Below are 21,692 nucleotides of genomic sequence, written 5' to 3'. Positions count from 1 at the left end.
CCGTTCATTTTATTAATTCTCCAGCCTTGGTAACATCATCTTAAATCTCGTCTACGCCACCTCTAGTGTTATCACAATCTTCCTGTAATGTGGTGATGGAAACTATACACAGTGCTCCAGCTGTGGCCTAGTTATTGTTTTATACAGTTCTAGTATGACTTCCCTACTTTTGCACTCTGTGCCTTGGCCAGTAAAGCCATGCATTCTATCTGCCATGGTCTTGTGGGCATGCACTCTCTGTATCCAACCATTTATCATGTATTCCTTTGCCTTGTTTGCCCTACTAACACTTCTGGACTTAATTCCGTTTGCCACTTGTCTGACCATCTAACTGTTCTTTTCTGTTGGACTGCAGACAGGAATTTAAATTGGTTCACTCTGCTGTTTAAAACGATTTCTGAAAGCTTCATCCAGGCTGTTTATTAGCTGCAAGGGATTGAAGAGTGCAACTGTCTGGTTGTACCCAAAGGCAGCCTGTGTTCATAAAAGGGATAGGCCTTCTTGCTGCAAGTGAATGAGGGCTGTGATATTTAGAGGAATAGCTGAATACACAAACGAGAGTGCACCAAGGTCTACAAACACTGTACTAAAGGTGTTGGTGCCTGACATGGAAAGGGGAGATCATTGTTATCCATGATTGCAGCAAGTCCCGCTGTTCAGGAGGCAGCAAGAAGAAGCAATCGCAGAGATCATCATTGCAGTGCCATAGTCTACTGATCTTGATGAACTGTCAGTGTGAGTGTGTTCACATTTAGATGATACATTCTACCAACTGTACCATCAACATCACTCAACTGTGCATCTTTGAAATGTGGGAGGAAACCAGATCATCAAGAGGAACCCCACAAGGTAACAGGGAGAACATAAAGGCTCCACAAAGACAGCACCAAAGTTCAGGATTGAACCTGGGCGGCTGGAACTGTGAGGCAGTAGCTTGATGAGCTGTCTCAACTGGTCTGGAACTGGAGGGCGAACCAATACTTGGGGTGTCTGTCAGCCCTCATGATGCTGTGATAGAAGGATATTTTAAATGTCTGGGTTTTGTCCTCAAAAGCTTTTAGAGTATCAATGTGAACTACTTGTCTTCACAAAAGTGTTTCATGGTCTTGTTACATATAACACTAATGGACAATTTGTTCACACCCAAAGTATTTAACCTATGACGATTGTGTTTGATCACCTGCATCTAAAAGATATCAGCACTTGATGTACTTTGAGTTCAGGAGATTATTCTGCCAGGTCTCCTCTGCGTGTGTGTTTGTGTTCAATAAAGACTTGTTACATCTGCAGCTCGGATTTCCATGTGACTCATTCAATGCAGAGTCCAGCAACGGAGCAGAATAACAGGTGCAATAATATTTAGTTCCATTTGAAAAACTGAACGCCAGCAGCTGCGGAAGGTTTTACCCAATGTATGGATTACTGCAGACTGTGAGCGGCCCACATCATGTATCCAAAAGCAAACGTGTGCGGTGTCCATGCAATGTTGATCAGGTGCGCTGTGACTCCAAGGTGCTCAAAGATGTCCTATTACAACAGATGGAGCATTTTTCAGAAGTTCCAACCTCGTAATCTCAAAACAATGCGGATGCAGAAAATCGAAATAAAAACAAAATACTCAGCAGATCAGGCAAAAGAGAGAAATAGATTTGGCGATTTAAGTCAATGGCTTTAGATCGATAGTTTTTCCTCCCCATTATGTTGTTTTATCGTGCAGATAAAAACATGGCAATTGGGATTTTACCAAGGGGATTGGACACAAACAGAAATAATCTTAGGCATGGAACAGAAAGTCAGCCTAGAGCTTTTCTCAACGAGAGCAGAATACTTTCCTGTAGCGTTTGCTTTGCAATTCACCATAAACGCAAAGTAAATCTTCCTCCCTGTAAAACACTCCCTAACATAGGTCATAGTTACGTGATAATACAAAGCACGTCCTCTGGAAATAAATTTATCAGGAGGTCAGAAATGTCCTGTAGCCACACCCCTGTCAGATTATTGGGTCCAATAAAGGCGAGAGCCCGGTTCCTGAGCTGCCTGTTACGTTGTCAATCACTCTGCAGTGAGTATGCTTGTTGCGTGCTTGAGGTTCCGCTGCTGGTTCGTTGTCTGCTCGTTCGCAGTAACGAGAGCAGCGTACTGTGAGCGCGGAGAGCCCGAGGGGTGCGGGGAGCAGTGGGTGCGCGGTTATTCGGGTGGGTGTAAAAATAATTGGTTCACTTGTGTAGGGTGTTGGTTATTGCTGGGCTGTGTGTTAAGCAACTCTCACTTTTCATCGCGAGGTTAGCTACAGTGTTCCCATGACTTCAGGATAAACTCATTGATCACAGTGAAATTGTTCAGTAATTATTTTTAATACATGAAAATCATGTAGTTTTATCCAGTGCTGGTTTTACGCATACTTCAATTAAAATAAAATTCTGTCTTGGGAATTCTCTGGATCATGATGCCTTCAAATCTAATATAATTAAAATTACTTTGTTCTGATCAGTTTACTGGTAACTGTATTGAGTTCCCTTTTGTCGTTAAAGTTTAAAAGACTGGTGTTTTATTCCCCATCTCATTTCCATTTTACCCGGTGTTCATCTTTACTAGTATTGATTGGGAGTAAAAGTCTTCACTTCCTCTAAATGGTTTTGGAAGAAAATGGATTTGTCCCACTCTAGCGGTTCTATTTCTTGAGTGCTGACTGCTTTGGTCCTGGATCTGGCTTTAGTTTTTAAAAGGAAATTGTGCTTTTTAGAGTTTGGTGTAATGTGAGCACGTTTATTGATTAATTGATTTTTTTCCCCCTTACTATAATTGCAGTCATCTGTGAGGGATTCAGAGGTCACTTGCATTATCTGCAGAATCCTTTATAATTGTATATTTTAGAAAATAAAATACTTGTTTTTGTCATGTCCCAATTGAAACCATCTATAAAAGAAAAGTTACTAAGCTGGCTACAAACCCAGAGGATATAAAATTTTAAGGCTGATTAATTTAGATCCCCATTCAGAAATGCAAACACAATGGGAAATGTAGGTGAGTCACCAGAATAGATGAATTGTCATGGGTGGGGTAGCAATTGTACAAATGATGCAAGAGTAATCTTATTATTTGCTATTTTTATTTATTTTTATTCAAAAGGGATTTGGAAAGCCATTGATGCTGTTTGTAGTGATGTAATATTGCATAGCATATTCCTATATTGTTGAAGATGAAGGCTGGCAGTTACACTGCTACTGGAATGCTGAATTTCGACTTTGCCACAGTGAGATAGTGGCAAATTGGAACATAAAACCATTCCTTCATTTAATTGGGCTGTGGTTCAATTTTCTGATACTTTGGATATGTTGATTCTAGTTAATCCTATATTTGATTGCAACATCTTCCTGTGTAAACTAGTCTGTTTATTAAAAAGTAGGCACAAATGTATTTTTGGATGACTAATCACTAATTCTGCTGTGGACAATGATTTTACTGGCAGCAGCGCAGACACCCCTGTCAGTTGTGATTCACTGCTCAGGATTTTAGACTGAATCAGGTTGAGTTCAAATTTGATTCCAAAGATGTAGGCACAACAGTCTTGGCTGATCCTGCAAGTGGAGTTCTGTGGGAGTATTATGGTGAAATCCTTATCAGAGATGTTAATATGACAGGTTTTTAGATGAACAAGACCCACATCTGATCTCTAGGTGTAGAAGATTCTGTGGTTGGGATTTATCTAGCTATTTCAACACAGTGAAAACAGAAGGAACTGTTAGAACATAAGAAATAGGAGCAGGAGTAGGCCATCTGGCCCATTGAGCCCGTTAAATACCAGTGTATATAAATGCCAGTGTCAACCTGGGTATTTTTTTAAAAAAACAATCAGTGGGGAAGTAAACATTTTTTTAAAAAAAAGGCAAAGAGCTTGTGAGAAAAGATTAGCTGGCAATATAAGTGGGAATCTGAAAGTGTTCTTAAAGGCATTATACATAGTAAGTTAAATTACAATTTTTTTTTCCCACCTTCCTCTTTCAGAGACATTAACGATGGATCATCTGACTGCTGCAAATGTCAAGTTTGCTGTTGATCTCTTCAAGCAGTTGGATAAAAATGACAAAGTTGGCAATATCTTTGTATCCCCCTTTAGCATATCAACTGCTCTGGCCATGGTGTATCTTGGTGTTAAAGGAAATACAGCAACTCAGATGGCTAAGGTAGATATGGCTTGAACTTTAGAAGGTGTGCCTCCTTTTTATCTACTAAGCAGTTTGTTTAACTATACAAAGACTTTCAGGTGGGGTATGTGTTGGTTTAAAGCTGGAACACGTTCTTATGGTGAGCAACCGCCTGAGTTTTAAACAAGGGTGTTTAATTCCTCAACCGGGCATCCACTTTCTGATTAACTGGAAGAAGCCTAGTTAACAGGAATTTGAAGTTAACAGGCAATTTGCCTGTTTTGGTTGCGCTGACTAGGTTAGCTAGATTTGTTTTTCCAAGTGAAGTGAATATAAGATACAAGTTTGAATATACGAGCTGGGCTGTCATGTTGCAGTTTAAATATTTATATTTAAAAAAATAGGCTACACCGGGAGTATTGTGTGCAGTTCTGGTCACATGATATTGGAAGAATGTGATTATGCTGGAGAGGGTGCAGAGAAGATCCACCAGGATGTTACCTGGATTGGAGCATTTTTGTGTAAGAAGAGACTGGATAGGCTGGACTTATCTTCACTGAGATGTTGGGCTAAAGGGCCTGTTTCTGTGCTACATGATCTATGTGACCTGATAGAGGTGGATAAAATTAAGGGGAATCTGAATCATGCAGAATCTCTTGTGCCTAAAATTAAGGGGCACAGATAGGATAGATGGTTTGAAAAATTTATCTCATGGTGGGCATGTCTAAGACAAGAGAGCATAGGTTTAAAGTAGGAGTTTGGAGGGAGAGTTACTGAAGATGCTGGTTGGCATCTGGTATGTGCTGCCTGAAGAGATGAAGTGGGCAGATATACTCATGACGTTGGAGTAGCATCTAGATAAGCACTTGAATCACCAAGGCATAGAAGGCTATTTACCTAATGTGGGTAAATGGGATTAATGCAGATGTGGTACAACAGGCATCATGGATATATGGACTGATGGGTCTGTTTCTGTGCTGCACAACACTATGGATGCCAAGTTGAGGAATAAAAGTTGAGAATGCATACCACCAGGCACAAGGAAAGCCTCTGTCCTGCTGTTATAAGGCTCTTGAATGGACCTCTTGTAAGATAAAGATGAACTCTTGATCTCGCAAACTACCTTGCTATGGCTTTACACTTTATTTGTGTACCTATACTGCACTTTCTTTGTAACTGTAACATCATATTTCTGTATTTTTTCCCTTTTGTACTACCTCAATATATTTCTGTATGGAATAATCTGTCTGGATGGTGTGCAAACAAAAATTTTTCACTATCTCAATTATAATGAAAATGACAATGTGGGCAGTGTTTTTGTTTTTGATTCATTCATGTGCTAATGAGTGATCTGATGATCTGGCTTTCACCCCCAGAACAATGGACCTCTGATAGTCAGGCTGATGGCATTTGGAGACTTTCCATAAACTGTTAATACTTTGCTGGGAGTTAACAACAAAATGCCCAGGTTCCAATCATTTTGAGACAACTGCATTGTGAAATACAATTAAGAGTAGCCTTGTTATGAATATGGAGTGACACATGCCAGACCAGGTAAAAACACACATCCTTCCCTTACAGGATTGGTTACTGGGAGAAAAAATCTGGTGGCTTTATGCTTGCAATTACTGTTTGCTTGCATTCTGTCCCTTGACGTGCAATTGTAGCAAAAAAAAACTTCAGATGCTACAAATCTGAAATAATTTTAAAAGAAAATGCTGGAACCCTTCTGTAGGTTGGGCAGCTGCATGCAGAGAGCAACTGGGTCAACAATCCTTCATCAAAACTGGAATTGGTTCAAGAAGGGCATGCCCTGTTGTTTCCAGTGTACTGCTGGCAAAGGTGTGAGAGGACAGAAGGAATTTCCCAACTACAGTGCCAGTGTAAGCAACTTAATTGAAAGGAGTACCACAATTCATTTGGGGAAGTATACAAGAATGACCTTATCCTAAGCAGATCTCTAAGTATTTGGTACCATTTGGGATGATGAAAGAAATGACAAATCCATTGAGCTGCTTTTTATTTTAAAATAGAAATATCAAGGACCTGTGTGTGCCAATCCTGATTTTTCAGATGCTTGATTATGAGCAGTGGGTGGAAGGGGGAAAAGGGTCTCTGCACATGTTATGTGAGCAAGCTTCGCCTAGATTAAAATGTTATTTTTCTTTCAGTAATCCAAAGGAAACCTTTCCTTAAACTGCAAGGTTTATTTCTTACTGCAGAATATAGTTTTTCTCTAGTTTTCTGTTGCAGATTTCATTGAATGTGGTAATCCATTTATTTCTGCAATTACATAGCATGAACATCATTTACTTTTTTCAGAAAAGGAACATGATTCTTGGTGTGTGTAAAATTAAATATATTTTCTCTACATTTTTGGTTAAGAAGCTCTTTTGGACCTTGCCTCATTGCTGTTTGTGGAAACTGGTTGGTGCACATTTTTCCTTAAACATGCTGCCACTCAAAAAGTTTCTGAAGAAATTGGCAGTAAAAAGTTTGATCTGCTTAAGGTCATAGAAAAATGATTTTAAAAATGTGAATCTTTTTACAATATGAAATCTAAGTATGCCAAAATTAACTTTTTTGAGTGGAAAAAGTCATTGATAAAAGGGAAATGGGGTGATGATCTGTTGAAGGTGGGCTATTTATGTAATCAGTCTAAATTTTGTGGTGGCTTAACATGAAAAAGAGTACATGCTCTGTATAGAATTTGTGGCAAACTTCCTTAATTACTGATTCCATCTATTTGCCTATTATCTTTAACTGAAGCATACTCTTTATCTCTTCTACTTAATACTGAACTGAGCTTCTGACACAATATTTTCCTGTACCAAGAATACTGCCTTCCTCTCTCATACCCTCCAATCTGCCTCAATCTATCAGCTGATTAATAACATTCATAAGTTTGTTGCCTTTTGTCTTGGCTCCTGTAGATTGAATAGGAAATCAACTGATGGGAATTTGGTGATATCTTTGCATAGTTCCACAAAACATTAGTCCAGTTTCCTCCATTTAGAACTGGATTACAAAATGCACTTTGATTCTATTAATGAATGTTAATCTCATCTCTTAGGTGCTTTCTTTTGATCAAGTCAAAGACATCCACTCTGAATTTCAGAAACTGGGAGTTGAGTTCATCAACCCTAAAGCAGAGTATGTCTTGAAGACAGCCAATCGCCTCTATGGGGAGAAGACCTTCAACTTCCTTGCAGTAAGATTTTCTCTGGTTACAGTATTAGGGGCTACATTGCCCAATTTGTTTTTGATAAACTGATCAAAGACAAATGAGATGAGCAAGAAAGATGTTCTTGAACTTTGGAAGGGAAAATGGGTTATGTTCCTAATGAGAATGGGCTTGGATTTTAACTTGTGCCTCAGTTGCTTTCTTTTGAAGAACAGCACTTGAATGAAATATTGTAGGCAGAAAGGAGTCACAACATCTTGGTAGCAGAAGTATTAGGTGTTGAGCTGTAAACTAAAGGGCAGTTCATGGGGAAAATTGATGCCAGAATATTTAATGAACTAGTCACGGAAAGTCAAGGTCAACTTTATTGTCACATGCACATACATGTATGCACAGGTGCAATGAAAAACTTGCCTGCAGCAGCATCACAGGCACACAGAATCATAAACAGCATTCACAAGAAAAACATAAATTGTACACAATTTTTACAAGAAAGAACACAATTAGAACCAAAAACAAAGTCCATTTTAATGCAAAATGGTTATGGTGTTGCTAAACTGCAGTGATTAGGGTTGTGCTGGTTGGTTCAAGAACCGAATGGTTGAAGGGAAGTAGCTGTTCTTGAACCTGATGGTGTGGAACTTCAGGCTTCTATACCTCCTGCCTGATGGTAGCTGTGAAAAGATGGCATGGCCCAGAGTGGGACCATTGATGGATGTTGCCTTTTTGAGGCAGTGCCTCCTGTAGATAATGCCAATGGTGGGGAGCGATGTGCCTGTGACGTATTGGGCAGAGTCCATTACTTTCGGCACTTCTTGTGTTACTGTCCATTTGAATTGCTGTACCAGACCATGATGCAACCAGTCAGGATTGCATCATTGGAGTTTAGTTTCTCGAGGTCTGTACCATGGTGGATGCAATTAATAATATGATCCTTTTTGGACAAAAGCTTGACCATGTGTAACATCTGTAATTTGGATGAATATATCCAGTCATGAGCCAGAATTTATTTTTAAAACAAAATTTACTACAGTGTTTAAATGATTGATTGAATGTGTGCTATTGTTTAACTAAATATTATTTACTATAAATGCACATCTTTGTGCTTTACAAATATTCAGTAAACAATTCATGACCTGATGTGTTCACTTTCTTGCTGTAAATATTAATGGAATGAATTGTGTAGTTAAATCCTATCACTTTCTGACATACAAAGCATTGGAACCACAAGTTCTCAATGCCTCTGCTTTAGTTAGCATTCAGTTACTAGTGTCGTAGACTATAGCAAGTCTAAACTAGGATCATAACATCAACCTCTGTAATGCTTTGGTTCTGTATGCCACACAACTAAGATCTGGGCATTAAAATGCCACTATTTAATCCCTTGCCCCTCAAATTCAACATTGTTGTGCCATTTTGGTAAGAAATAAATAATCAAATGGTACAAATCAGAAAAGTGTTTATTTTATTCTGTTGTGATCCTTCAGGAGTTCCTTGCTGACACACTGAAATACTATCAGGCAGAGATGGCTCCAGTTGACTTTGCTTATGCAGCAGAAAAAGTCAGACAAGAGATCAACACCTGGACAGAAGCACAAACTGCAAGTAAGTGACGCTGGACAATACTTGTGGTCACACAGACACAGACACACTTCTGCTGCCTATAATCTTCAGAGTGAGCAATATTTCCCAAGACTGTTCAGCAGATTTTTTTTTTGTTTTGTTTTCATTCATGTAGCATGAGGGAATCATTGGCGAGGCCAGAAATATCACTGCTGTGAAAGTGATGATGTGATGCCTTGAACCACTGGTTCTTCTGGGGTGAAGGTACATTTCCACAGAGCTGTCAGAACAGGTGTCCTGAATTCTGTGCTCCAGTGACAATAAGGGAACACTGACATTTTTCCAAATTGAGTTGGTGTGTTACTTGGAATCTGCAAGTAGGCATGTTTCCATGTTCCAGCTTTCCTTGTCCTTTCTAATATTAGATGTCACAGGCTTGGAAGAATCATCAATATATGCAAGCCATTAACCAATACACACTGCAAACGTGGGCTAGGTACTGTTTTTCAGTTTTGTAGCCTTTGCCATGTTGTTTGTTTTCTTGTCCTAATTGATACAATTGCATCTTTTCCTCCCCTCTCACTGCACCCGCTCCTTAGGTAAGATCAAGAACCTACTGGCTGAACAAACTGTTGACGACTCTACAAAGCTTGTTCTTGTAAATGCCATATATTTTAAGGGAAACTGGGACAAGAAATTTGATGAAAAACTTACGCAAGATAGACAATTCAAAATAAACCAGGTAATGTGCAAGTGGGAGAAGTCAAAGTGTTGACGGACATTGACCTCAACATAATAGTTGATCAACAAATGTGTGATGTGCCCAGAATAAATTAAATTTAAATTTTATTTACAGTGTGGTAACAGGCCCTTCCGGCCCAACAAGTCCGCACCGCCCATTTTAAACCCAAATTAACCTACCTGTACGTCTTTGTAATGTGGGAGGAAACCGGAGCACCCGGAGGAAACTCACGCAGACACGGGAGAACGTACAAGCTCCTTACAGACAGCGACGGGAATCGAACCCCGATCGCTGGCGCTGTAATAGCGTTGTGCTAACCGCTACACTACTGTGCCGCCTTAGAAATAAATTCCTGCTTTTTGTTTTGTAATAATAATTTGGGAATCTGTTATCCTTGGCAGAATACTTCATTTGAAAGGGTGACGTCAGAGTAGAGCTTGAGCAGACCTGAAAGGGTGGTGGCCCAGCGGACCTTGTAGGGTGAACCAGGAGCTAGAATGCACTTAGCTAAGGGGAAACTACCCCAGGAATGTGCAACAGTAATTGGGTGCAGTAGAGAGAGCGGGGTGATTGGAAGTGGTCTGTGAAAAGGCAGCAGAGGAGCAGACCCAGCAGGATGAAGCAGAGTGAAGGGAGAGTGAACTACCTAGGGATTGAGGGAAGCATTAAGGGCTGTTAAAGTATCTTGTGACTCTTTGACTCTAATATATTGGTCACCATGACTGGTTATCAGACACCTGATTACTTGAGTGAGATAAAAGGTTACAAATTTGAACTCTGCTCATTCCACATGATTTTAATGACTAAGGAAGATGTCAGCAACAAATGTGTTTTTTACTTTTCTTGAACAGATAGGAAAAGTTGCAAGGAGAGCATGTTTTTACGGTTTGGATTAGGGATAGGTCTGGAGCAATGTGGGTTCCTTGGAAGATAAATGACAGATGTAGCAAATGATTATTTTGTCTCAGTATTTGCAAAGAGGATAACCTCTTGGACATAGCAAGAAAACATATTGAATTGGGTGTTCCCAAAAATTAGTGGAAGAAATCAGTGGCCTTGAAGGTGACAAATCAGTCCCCATGTCCACAGCCATTTGACTTCTGTGTTCTTCCAGCATTTTGTTTTTATTTCTGCATATATGAATGATGGGTTATATCTAGTGAACTTGCATTTTTATTTTTTATATTTAAAAAGTAAGTTGGCTAAAGTTAACAATTGTGGCTGAGAATCCAACAGAAAAATTGATTTATCTTTCCCAGTTGTCAGAATTGTGCTGATGAGCAAAGTTGAAACCGGTAATCCTTTATCTCATTGAAATAAGTAGCTTCTTTATAATCAATTACTAACCTGACTGGAGTGGAAGAAAACGGTGGGGATAACGGGCATTAAAATGGAAAGATCTTAACAAAATGGGCATAAATGTGACAACTAAATTTCATTGCAGTAGTGTTTGATTTCTTCACAGTAGACTTTAGGGAAAAAAAAGTTTCTCCTTTTTCTTTAATGTTTTCCACATCCAACCAATGTCTAGAGATTTGGTGATCTTCCACTGCCCTTTTCAGCATAACAGTCAAATGGAGCCATTCTGGAAATTCACCCAGGCACAATTCCTGTCATTTGTGCTGATCGGTTTTGGGGAGGGGGATGTGTTCAAGGGGCAGACAATGGGGAAAGGGGTGCAGGTAGGTTTGACCACCCCTCACGTTAGATATACATGTTATGTCATTTCCCCATTCAACATTAACACACCTGAGAACATAGCCAAGAGAAGTTTGCTAATGCAAACTGGGTTTTAAAGTGATGCCTACTCAGCAGCCATAAGACGTTAGAGGAGACTCCCTGAAGGAGAACCTGACCTTGGTAGCTCCTGTTGATCAACTTCCCAGTAAATCCAATCAGATTCGCCAGGCTCTACACAGCAATGTTGCCCTCTCCAGCCACTCACTGTGCTGAAACAGCACAAAAAGGAATGGCCTCCCTTTCTTCCAGGCCTCTGGCTAAATGTATACTTAGTTGAATATATTTGATGCATATCAAGGCTTGTGTCCAATTCCTGAGTTTATCTGGATCTTGCCTGTCATCAGTACCTTCTCAACAGTGATGTAAGGAAGTAATAATGTGTTGGCTCTCAAAAATGATGTCGGTAATTGTGGGATGAAAGAAGCTTTGTTTTGTAATTCTTCATTCTGTAATTCTTCTGGGTAAATGTGTCCTCCAGATTTGCTAATTCTGTTTTTCTTATGCTTGCAGCACGAAGCAAAGCCTGTGCAAATGATGCAGCAAAAAGGCAAGTTTGCCATCTCTTACATTCAGGAAGTTTCAACCCAGATACTTGAGCTCCCCTATGTTGGCAGTGAGCTCAGTATGGTCATCCTGTTGCCAGATATAAATGATGACTTCACTGGGCTGGAAAAAGTAAGTGAAGCTTTGATGTGAACCAATTAATTTGAATTTTTCTTCAGAGGAAAACAGGAAGTTGGATTCTACCTTCCCTTCAAGCAGAAGGGAAAAAAATCCCTTTTGATTTACTCATTTTGTGACAAGTAAATGAGACTTGGTCACACTGGCCTATAAGAATGATTTATGATTAAGCCTAAAGATGTTGTTTTTAAAACTTTTTTGTTTGTTCTTGACATTGTTTATATAATGTGATGAATTATTTTTGAATTTGAATATGAGCATATACAAGAGGAGGCTTCAAGATAACTATGCCATTTAATAGCATCAAGGATTTAATTGTAACAACAAACCTGGCTATTTGGCATATTGGGTTCATGCCAGCTCCCAGAGAACCAATCTCATTAGTGCCTCTACCCCTCTTGTTTCCCTTTTACCCCTGCAAATTATTCTCTCGTGTATGCCCATCAGCACTCCTTTGACTTTATTGTTAAATTTTCCTTTAGTCTAGGTTACAGAAGCCAATTAAGCAGTGCGCTAAGTAGGTCTAAAATAACGAAGTATTTAGAACACAAATCGTAGTAGCACTTATAACTAAAAGGAAAGCAGGTACTCGGGACGTGTAAGTGATTGTGATGGATGTATTGTCACAGAATCCAGCCTGTACTTGGTTGAATCCAAAACCTCGTGTGATGCATCTAAAGTTGTAATTTCCTCCGTCTTGTAGAACAAGATTTTGTAGTGCTATATGTTTTTGGGCAGAAAGCTGGAAACCTTTTAAGTACTTTGGGTTTTGACTATACTTCTTCTAAAAAGCTGCAGTGAAATTGGAAAAGTTCAAGTTTTTTGTTTGGTGAGAAACAAGGAGTTAGCAAATTGTTCCAGCATTCTGTTGTATTGAGACAATTATCTACTCCTATTCATTCCTATGTTCAAGACAATTTTCCTTATTCTCTAATGAGAGGTTGGTGTCACTAACAAAGCAAGTATTTCAGTACCCATCCCCACTTGTCCAAGTGGTGAGTTACTTTACTTGCACTACTGTAGCCTGTGTGTGATGGTACTTTGAAGTGTTGATGGGCATGGAGTTCCAGGAATACAATCCTTTAACACTGAAGGATAGATGATCCATTTCCATGTTGGAATGGGGTGTGACATTACATAAAATGACTTTTACACACTTAGTGCCTTTTAACATTGCAAAACACTTTATAGTTCTTGACAGACAAAAAGCAGATGACAAACCAGAGTTTGAGGTTCTTGCACCCTTCCTTGTGCAGCTGTTGAGGAAGGCATTAAGAGTAGATAGGTGGTGGAGAAATTTAAAGGCAACAGTAGCTGCAGGCACTGGAGCCGGTGAGGGAAGAGGAATGAGCAAAAAGCCTGAATTAGTGGAGCACATCCTGGAGGGCAGTGGGACTGGAGGAGTTTGGAGATGGATTTCAGTGAAACCAGGTATGTTAAAATTGTGGCTAAACTGGAAGTGAGAGCCATTGTAGGTCAAAACTCAGTGAATAAGTGAAAAGGACTGGTGTGCTTGAAGATATGGGTATCGTAGGTGGAAGCTAACAAATGTGTTTTCAGATGGAGACAATGCAGGGAAAGCCTGATTGGTCTGCACCCCATGTTGTCAAGGTAATGCCTATTAATCCCTCTTCACCTCCATCCCACGAGATAGTCTGAGGGGCCTTCACCTCTTCTTGTTAACAGACACCCAAGTAGTCTCCTTCCACTACCACACATTCAAATGGCTGAATTTGTTCTTGCATTGAAGAACTTCACTTACAAAGACTTCACTTAAAGGGAACTTGCGTTGATCCAAACTACATCTGTCTGTTTGCTAGATTAGGAGCAGTACTTGTTTCAAGCCTATTAAGGCCCTCCAACTTTTTTTTTGTTACATTGACTGTATTGGTGATGGTATCTGCACTCATACAGAACTGGAAAACCTCATTACCTTTTGCAGCTAATTTCCACTTTACTCTTGGATTCATGAGGTCTCATTCTTGACATCTGTATCTTGATCTTGGACAATAGTTTAGCTACTGATCTAACATGCTCCCGTGGCCATCTTGATGACAAGATTTTCCACATCAGTGTCTTTATGTCCTCCTTAATTATGACTTTCCTGCAGCTATAGTCGACAGAGCTTTCAATCCTATCTCCCCTATTTCCTGCACATCTGCACTTTCTACACCCCTACCTCTGCTCAGCCAAGATAACGATGGCATTCCCTATATCTTCCCCACCAACCTCCACATTCGGTGGGTCATCCTCCACATCCAATGGGATCTCACTACCAGATACCTCCTATTTTTTTCCCCCCCTCTCCACTCCTCCTCAAACATCCTGACTCCCTGACCTTGTCTCTAACCACAACTACACTTCATTTGTTGGCACTTTCCTAAATAATTGTGGGAGATGAAATTCCTCCTTCTATCACTTCCCACCATCCAGCAACCCAAACAATTCTTCCAGGTGAACTAGCAATTCACTTGTACTTCTAATTTTGTGTACTACATTCAGTGCTCACTATGTTGACATTGCAACATTGGAGAAACTGAACAGGGGTTGAGTTGCTACTTTGCGGAACACCTCGTCAGACTGTAGTGGTGATCCTGTGCTTCCCGTCTCCTATCACTTTAATTCTCTATCCCATTCTGACTTCTGAGCTTGGATGTGGCATTGCTAGAGCAACCTGAGGCTGAACACAATAAACAGCATCTCATCTGATGAGGGACATTAGATTGTTAGAAATTGCTAATGGGTTTTACAACTTTGCATAAACCCATCTTTTGCCATAGATGTAGCTGTATTAAATGCATTAAAGGTAAACCCCCATGTAATAAAGCTGGATCTATGGGTGTTTTGCTAACCTCCTCCAGCACAATAGTGAGCTATTTGAGAGTAAATTTTGGTTTCATGTTCAGACAGGCTATCTGCCTAATTCACGGATGTAGGACTACATTATTATTTTCCAGTTTCTTTGGCAAAATCAATTAAGTTTACTTTATTAAAACTTTCACTTTTTTTGGTTGGGAGAAATTCCTTGACCTGTTTATTACCAGCAGCTGTTTTACCTCCCTCCAGCTCAATTGTAATATGCACTTTTCAGTTAAATGTTGTAAGATGAAAAATAGTTCCAGTGGTCTTGGTCTTGATAATACTGTAGAGTTGCATATCCTAATATTATTAATGCCCCTTGAGTCATTGGTTTTACTGAAGAAACAGCTACTTAATGGGATGATTGAATCATGATTCATAAACTCATGGGTGACTGAAAAGAAAGGGAAGTATGAAAACCATCTGATTCAGTATTGCTTGGAAATGATAGTAGTTTTCTGTATGCAAGTTGTATTCTGGATGTTTTAAGAGTAAATTCATTTCTTTTTGTTTTAAGCTTCAGAATCATCTCACTTTTGATCATTTGATGAATTGGACCAACCCAGACACGATGAACCAGATGGAAGTTAATGTTGCTCTGCCCAGATTCAAGCTGGAAGAGAAATATGATCTTGAATCAATCCTCCCCCAAATGGGGATGGTGGATGCTTTTAGCCCCATACATGCTAACTTCTCTGGGATGAGTACTACAAGTGGTCTTGTTTTGACAAAAGTTGTGCATAAATCCTTCGTGGAAGTTAATGAGGAAGGCACAGAAGCAGCTGCTGCAACAGCAGCGGTTATCATGTTGCGATGTGCGCCAGTAATGCACAACTTTGTGGCTGACCATCCATTCCTGTTCTTCATCCGGCACAACAAAACACGCCACATTTTATTCTTTGGAAGGTTCTCCTCTCCTTAAACATGGTGCCATGTGGCAGCAGCTTTTTCAATCCATCTCCTCCTTTCCTGCCATTGTCCTTGCCCCACCCCACAATGCCAATCAGATGTCTCTGCCAATCGGTTTCAAAGAGGAGCAACAGAACATTTCAACAAGTTGAGGGGTTGTACTAGGTAGATTCTCATGATGTTAAGAGAGAGTGCAATAAAGTACAATATGCATTTTCTTTATTGTAAACAATTGAGTTTTAGAAAGCTATAAATGAGGAAAAACTTGTTAGAAAAGTTTCTACTTGGAATTTGTTGCTTCTGATTATCATGGGAGGAGTCTATTGTTGGGAGTGGACAGTTCTCAAGTGCTAAACTTTCAAAAATAAATAAGTGCCTTCCTATTACTCACATTTTTGTTAAATGAGACTCCTTTTATTTGGTTGAAATATCCTTTGTGACAGTGACCATATTTTTCCCCCTCCACTCCTACTTATCAACACAATCATTTATAGGATGATTAAGTATTGCATTTTCACTAGTATCTAAAACCCACATCAAATTTTGACAGTTGAAGTAACTTCCTAATTTTGACTTAAATTCTTCTTTTAGCCTGTTTGTTCCCATAGCTCCTTTGGCTTGATTGCAGTTGCACTCTGAATTTATGTTAATGTTTTGGGTTAACATCCCATACTTGCATTTGATGCTTTATTTCTGGGCAAATATTCCATCGCCACCATGCTACATAATTAGACACTTGTGCAGTGTCATGAACCCATTGAGGTTTAATTGCAAGGAATAACCAATATTCAGTGGAAAGGCTTAAAAGTTAACACTCAAAATAAGATAGTCAAGACAGAGATGTCTTGTGGTTAATGCTTTAATGTTTATAATCTATTACTGAAATAAAGATGCTTGCATTGACTTTCATGAATAATTGTGAATATCTGAGTGGAATTCTTGGGCCTATTTGAGAAACTTTGTTTTCATTGTTTGAAACTAATACCAGCAGCATTTAATTCATATCTCTATATCATCTTGGACATGATTATTAATTGTCCCTTAAAGTACAGTAACGTGAAAATTCATCATCCCATGGTTGTGCATCTAGCTCACAATTCTGCTATCTGTACCCTCTTTAAACTCAGCAGGGTCTTTAAAAATGTATTTTATTACTGTGGAACACATTTAAAAGTGAATTTCCATATTAATTGGAGTAACATCAAATTGTCTAGAAAATCTGTAATTTGGTACTACCTAAATCCACTGTATGACAGATTAACAAAGGACTTTGTGATCAGTGGTCAAGGGAGAAGACTTATTGTTGATTCTGTTGCAATCCTTTTGAGCGGCAACTTGTGATAAATCGATAACTAGTGAGCATAGTGCCCTCTAAAGGTGTAAAAGTTACAGTAAGGAAGGATTTTTCACTCAATTAATATGAGGATTCTTTGTGTTACGGACTCAGTGAAAGTCCCTTTAAGATAGAGAGTGTGTGTGTATGTGTGTGTGGGGCGTGCTTACGTCAATAGAAGATAAAGAACGTAATGACGTTGTTGAAGAAGTCAGAAGAAGAAGAAGAAGAGAGAGAGAGAGAAGGGAGAGAGACACCAGCCTGCTTGTTTTCTCTATCGATGGATGAGAAACAATAACTGTGTTTGCCACTGAAATCCATGTATGGAAGTTGGAAGTAATCTGGTGGAGTTCACTTTGTTGCTGACCTGTAGAAGGAAACAGGTATTTGTGTGTGGACGACCACGGTTCGGATGCTTTCGGGGTGAGGAAGTCACTACCGAGTAAACACTGAAGTGTCGTTTGGGTTCCATCGAGGAACATTTGGATTTCGTATGTACTCTCTCTATGTTTTTCTACATCTACATCTTATCTTCAGACAACGGTGGTTGTTGAAGAAGCCCTTGCTCATGTTTCACCTTATGGCTTGCGGAACTGAACTTTAAGAACCATTCAGGAACTGGGAGTTTTGGACTTTGTCACACACACACACACGAAGAGTTTAGTTTTGGGGTTAACGTTCGAGGTTTAACATTCTTGAATTCTAACATACTAACATTTTTTTTAACTTTTATTTTACGTATTATCATAAGTAGTGATTAATAAAATAGTTTTTAACACTGAATCATGCTCAGTGTGTTTCTTTTGTTGCTGGTTCGTGACAAAATTGGGGGCTCGTCCGGGATAGTTCCCAAGGTTAACGAGTGTCGTCTGGGATTGTACCCCAGATTGACGAGATTTGTTCGAGATTCAATCCAAAGATTTTTGAGGGAGGTCTGATAAATTCTTTTTAATTGGCTTGTGTGTGTGGAAACCAGCAGCAATGGATATTAAGGCATTTTTGGAGTCACCAACCCAAAAGGGATTGGAGGTGGCGAAAAAGGATGATTTGATAAAGATTGCTACAAGGCTAAACCTTACAGAAGTAAAGCAGTCTATGAGAAAGGCAGATATTCAGAGACTGATAGCTGGCCATTATGTGGAAAAGAAGGTGTTTGAGAAGGAAGTGTTAAAACAGTTTCCTGGCAGTGAAATAGCAATTTCTGAGGCACAGGTGCAGCTGGCAAAGATAGAAGCTGAACGAGAGCAAACCCAGTTAAAGATAGAGGCTGAACGAGAACAAACCCAGTTAAAGATAGAGGCTGAACGAGAGCAAAAGAGATTAGAGGCCGAACGAGAACAAAATAAATTAGAAGCTGAACGAGAGGAAAAGAGATTAGAGGCCGAACAAAAGAAATTAGAGACTGAACAAAAGCTAACTCAGATGAAGATAGAGGCTGATCTAGCAATGAAGCAGATGGTAGGTAAACCAAATCAAAAACCCCCTGTGGCTCCTTTGAAACCAATTCCTGCTTTTGGTGAACCCTTTTCGAAGGTGATTGTGGACTGTGTTGGCCCATTACCAAAGTCTAAGACTGGAAATCAGTATTTGTTAACCATCATGTGTGCCACTTCTAGATTTCCAGAGGCAATACCCCTTAGAAATATTAAGGCCAAGACGGTGTCAAAGGCTCTTGTAAAATTTTTTACCTTGTTTGGTTTGCCAAAAGAAATCCAATCTGATCATGGTAGTAATTTTATGTCAAAAATTTTTCAACAAATAGTCTATGAGCTGGGAGCAAAGCAGATTGTATCATCTGCATATCACCCAGAATCTCAAGGAGCTCTGGAGAGATTTCATTCTACTCTCAAAAATATGCTGAAGACTTATTGCTTTGAAAACACCAAGGATTGGGACGAAGGTATCCATTTACTTTTGTTTGCCGTTAGAGAATCGATCCAGGAGTCAATCGGATTTAGTCCGTTTGAGCTTGTGTTTGGACATAGGGTGAGAGGACCTTTGGAGTTGTTAAGAGAGCAATGGGTTAATGAGGAAGTGCACTTGAGTCTGTTGGACTATGTCCAAAAATTTAAAACTCGGTTGGAGAGAGTCTGCCAGCTAGCGAGAGAGAATCTGAAAACAAGCCAGATAAGAATGAAGACATATTTTGATAGACGTGCTCGGCCTAGGACATTCGCAGTGGGGCAAAAGGTATTGGTATTTTTCCCTAGCCAAAATAATCCCTTGCAAGCTCGTTTTTCTGGACCCTATGTTATTGAATCTCGAGTGACTGATCTAACATATATAATCAAAACACCAGATAGACGCAAGAAAACACAACTCTGTCATGTAAACATGCTAAAGCCTTATTATGAGAGGGATTCAGTTGTGGCCTTGGTGGATGGTGAAAAGGTTGTTTCTAGAATGCCTGATGTTGATGTTGAGGAAGGCCAATTTAGACCAAATATTGTTCCATCGAAACTGAAAAACCAAAATATCATGGAGAACCTTGAAACGAAGTTGGACCATTTACAAGTTTCACAAAAACAACAGATGAGAGAATTAATTTTAAAATTTAAAAATCTGTTCCCAGATGTTCCAAACAGAACATCGATAATTACCCATGATGTTGATGTTGGGGATGCAAAACCAATCAAACAACACCCATATCGAATGAATGTGGAAAAAAGTAAACTTGTTGATCAGGAAATCAAATACATGTTGGAAAATGATATTATTAGACATTCTACTTCAAATTGGAGTTCGCCCTGTGTTATTGTACCTAAACCTGATGGAACTGTTAGATTTTGCACAGATTACAGGAAAGTGAATGCTGTAACAAAGTCAGATGCTTACCCTATTCCTAGAGTGGATGATTGCATAGACAGAGTGGGAAAGGCAAAATTTCTTACAAAGATTGACCTATTAAAAGGGTACTGGTGTGTTCCATTAACAGATAGAGGAAGGGAGATTTCAGCCTTTGTAACCCCTTCTGGATTGTATGAATACAATGTTTTGCCATTTGGAATGAAAAATGCTCCGGCAACATTTCAAAGAATGATTAATTCAGTGATTCATGGGTTAAAACATACAGATGCCTACATTGACGACTTAGTGACTGGGAATGATACATGGGAGGATCACATCTCTGCGTTAGAAAGGTTGTTTGAAAGACTTTCCAAGGCTAACCTTACAGTTAACTTGGCTAAAAGTGAATTTGGCCATGCCACTGTGACGTATCTTGGTTATGTTGTAGGTCAAGGCAAGCAAGCTCCTGTTCAGGCAAAAGTTCAAGCAATATCTGAGTTCCCTATTCCCACAGGTACGAGGACTGTTAGAAGATTTTTGGGAATGGTTGGATATTATCGAAAATTTTGTAAAAATTTTGCTGATATTGCTCTTCCCCTAACTAATCTTCAGAAGAAGGGAGTAAAGTTTGTTTGGACAGATTCTTGTCAAGAAGCATTTGAGAAGCTGAAAGCCATTTTATGCTACCATCCTGTGCTCAGAACACCTGACTTTGAAAAGCCATTTTCATTAGCAGTAGATGCCAGTGATGAAGCTGCAGGAGCTGTGTTGTTGCAGAAGGGTGACCTTGATGATATTGACCATCCTGTAGCTTACTTTTCAAAGAAATTTAATGAGCATCAAAAGAATTATTCCACCATAGAGAAAGAATTACTGTCGCTTGTTTTAGCCTTGCAACATTTCAGTGTATATGTTTGCACCGCTCAGAAACCATTGACTGTGTATACAGATCATAACCCATTGGTGTTTCTGAGCCGAGTCAAAAACAAGAACAGAAGGCTGTTAAACTGGAGTTTAATTTTGCAAGAGTTTGATCTCATGATAACTCACATTAAAGGCAAAGATAATGTGATTGCTGATTGTCTTTCCCGATGTTAAATGGGAAACATGTATCTGTACTAATCTGATAGTCTGTAGTTGTGTAGCATGATAATTATTAACATTACTAACTGTATGCGCGGTTAAAATTTTCTTGGAAATTTTTTTTTAGGTGGGAGGTGTTACGGACTCAGTGAAAGTCCCTTTAAGATAGAGAGTGTGTGTGTATGTGTGTGTGGGGCGTGCTTACGTCAATAGAAGATAAAGAACGTAATGACGTTGTTGAAGAAGTCAGAAGAAGAAGAAGAAGAGAGAGAGAGAAGGGAGAGAGACACCAACCTGCTTGTTTTCTCTATCGATGGATGAGAAACAATAACTGTGTTTGCCACTGAAATCCATGTATGGAAGTTGGAAGTAATCTGGTGGAGTTCACTTTGTTGCTGACCTGTAGAAGGAAACAGGTATTTGTGTGTGGACGACCACGGTTCGGATGCTTTCGGGGTGAGGAAGTCACTACCGAGTAAACACTGAAGTGTCGTTTGGGTTCCATCGAGGAACATTTGGATTTCGTATGTACTCTCTCTATGTTTTTCTACATCTACATCTTATCTTCAGACAACGGTGGTTGTTGAAGAAGCCCTTGCTCATGTTTCACCTTATGGCTTGCGGAACTGAACTTTAAGAACCATTCAGGAACTGGGAGTTTTGGAC

General features: G+C 39.4%; 1 protein-coding gene across 2 annotated transcripts; it reads left to right on the top strand.

Moving 5' to 3' along the window:
* Positions 1-1,986: 1,986 nt before the first annotated feature.
* Positions 1,987-17,932, top strand: LOC127570266 (leukocyte elastase inhibitor-like). 2 transcript variants are annotated; one of them, XM_052015624.1, is made up of 7 exons: positions 1,987-2,062; positions 4,006-4,184; positions 7,219-7,356; positions 8,817-8,934; positions 9,492-9,634; positions 11,885-12,049; positions 15,432-17,932. In XM_052015624.1, exons 2-7 carry the CDS (start codon positions 4,017-4,019, stop codon positions 15,834-15,836), a joined length of 1,137 nt encoding a protein of 378 aa, XP_051871584.1. In that variant the 5' UTR covers positions 1,987-2,062; positions 4,006-4,016; the 3' UTR covers positions 15,837-17,932. The 2 variants fall into 2 exon arrangements, with proteins under 2 accessions (XP_051871584.1, XP_051871583.1); XM_052015623.1 differs by having other exon boundaries at positions 2,058-2,195; positions 15,432-16,729.
* Positions 17,933-21,692: the final 3,760 nt, after the last annotated feature.

The sequence above is a fragment of the Pristis pectinata genome, chromosome 5 (assembly GCF_009764475.1).
Source record: "Pristis pectinata isolate sPriPec2 chromosome 5, sPriPec2.1.pri, whole genome shotgun sequence".
In the NCBI taxonomy this organism is placed as follows: domain Eukaryota; kingdom Metazoa; phylum Chordata; class Chondrichthyes; order Rhinopristiformes; family Pristidae; genus Pristis; species Pristis pectinata.
This window is presented reverse-complemented; position numbering and strand designations above follow the sequence as displayed.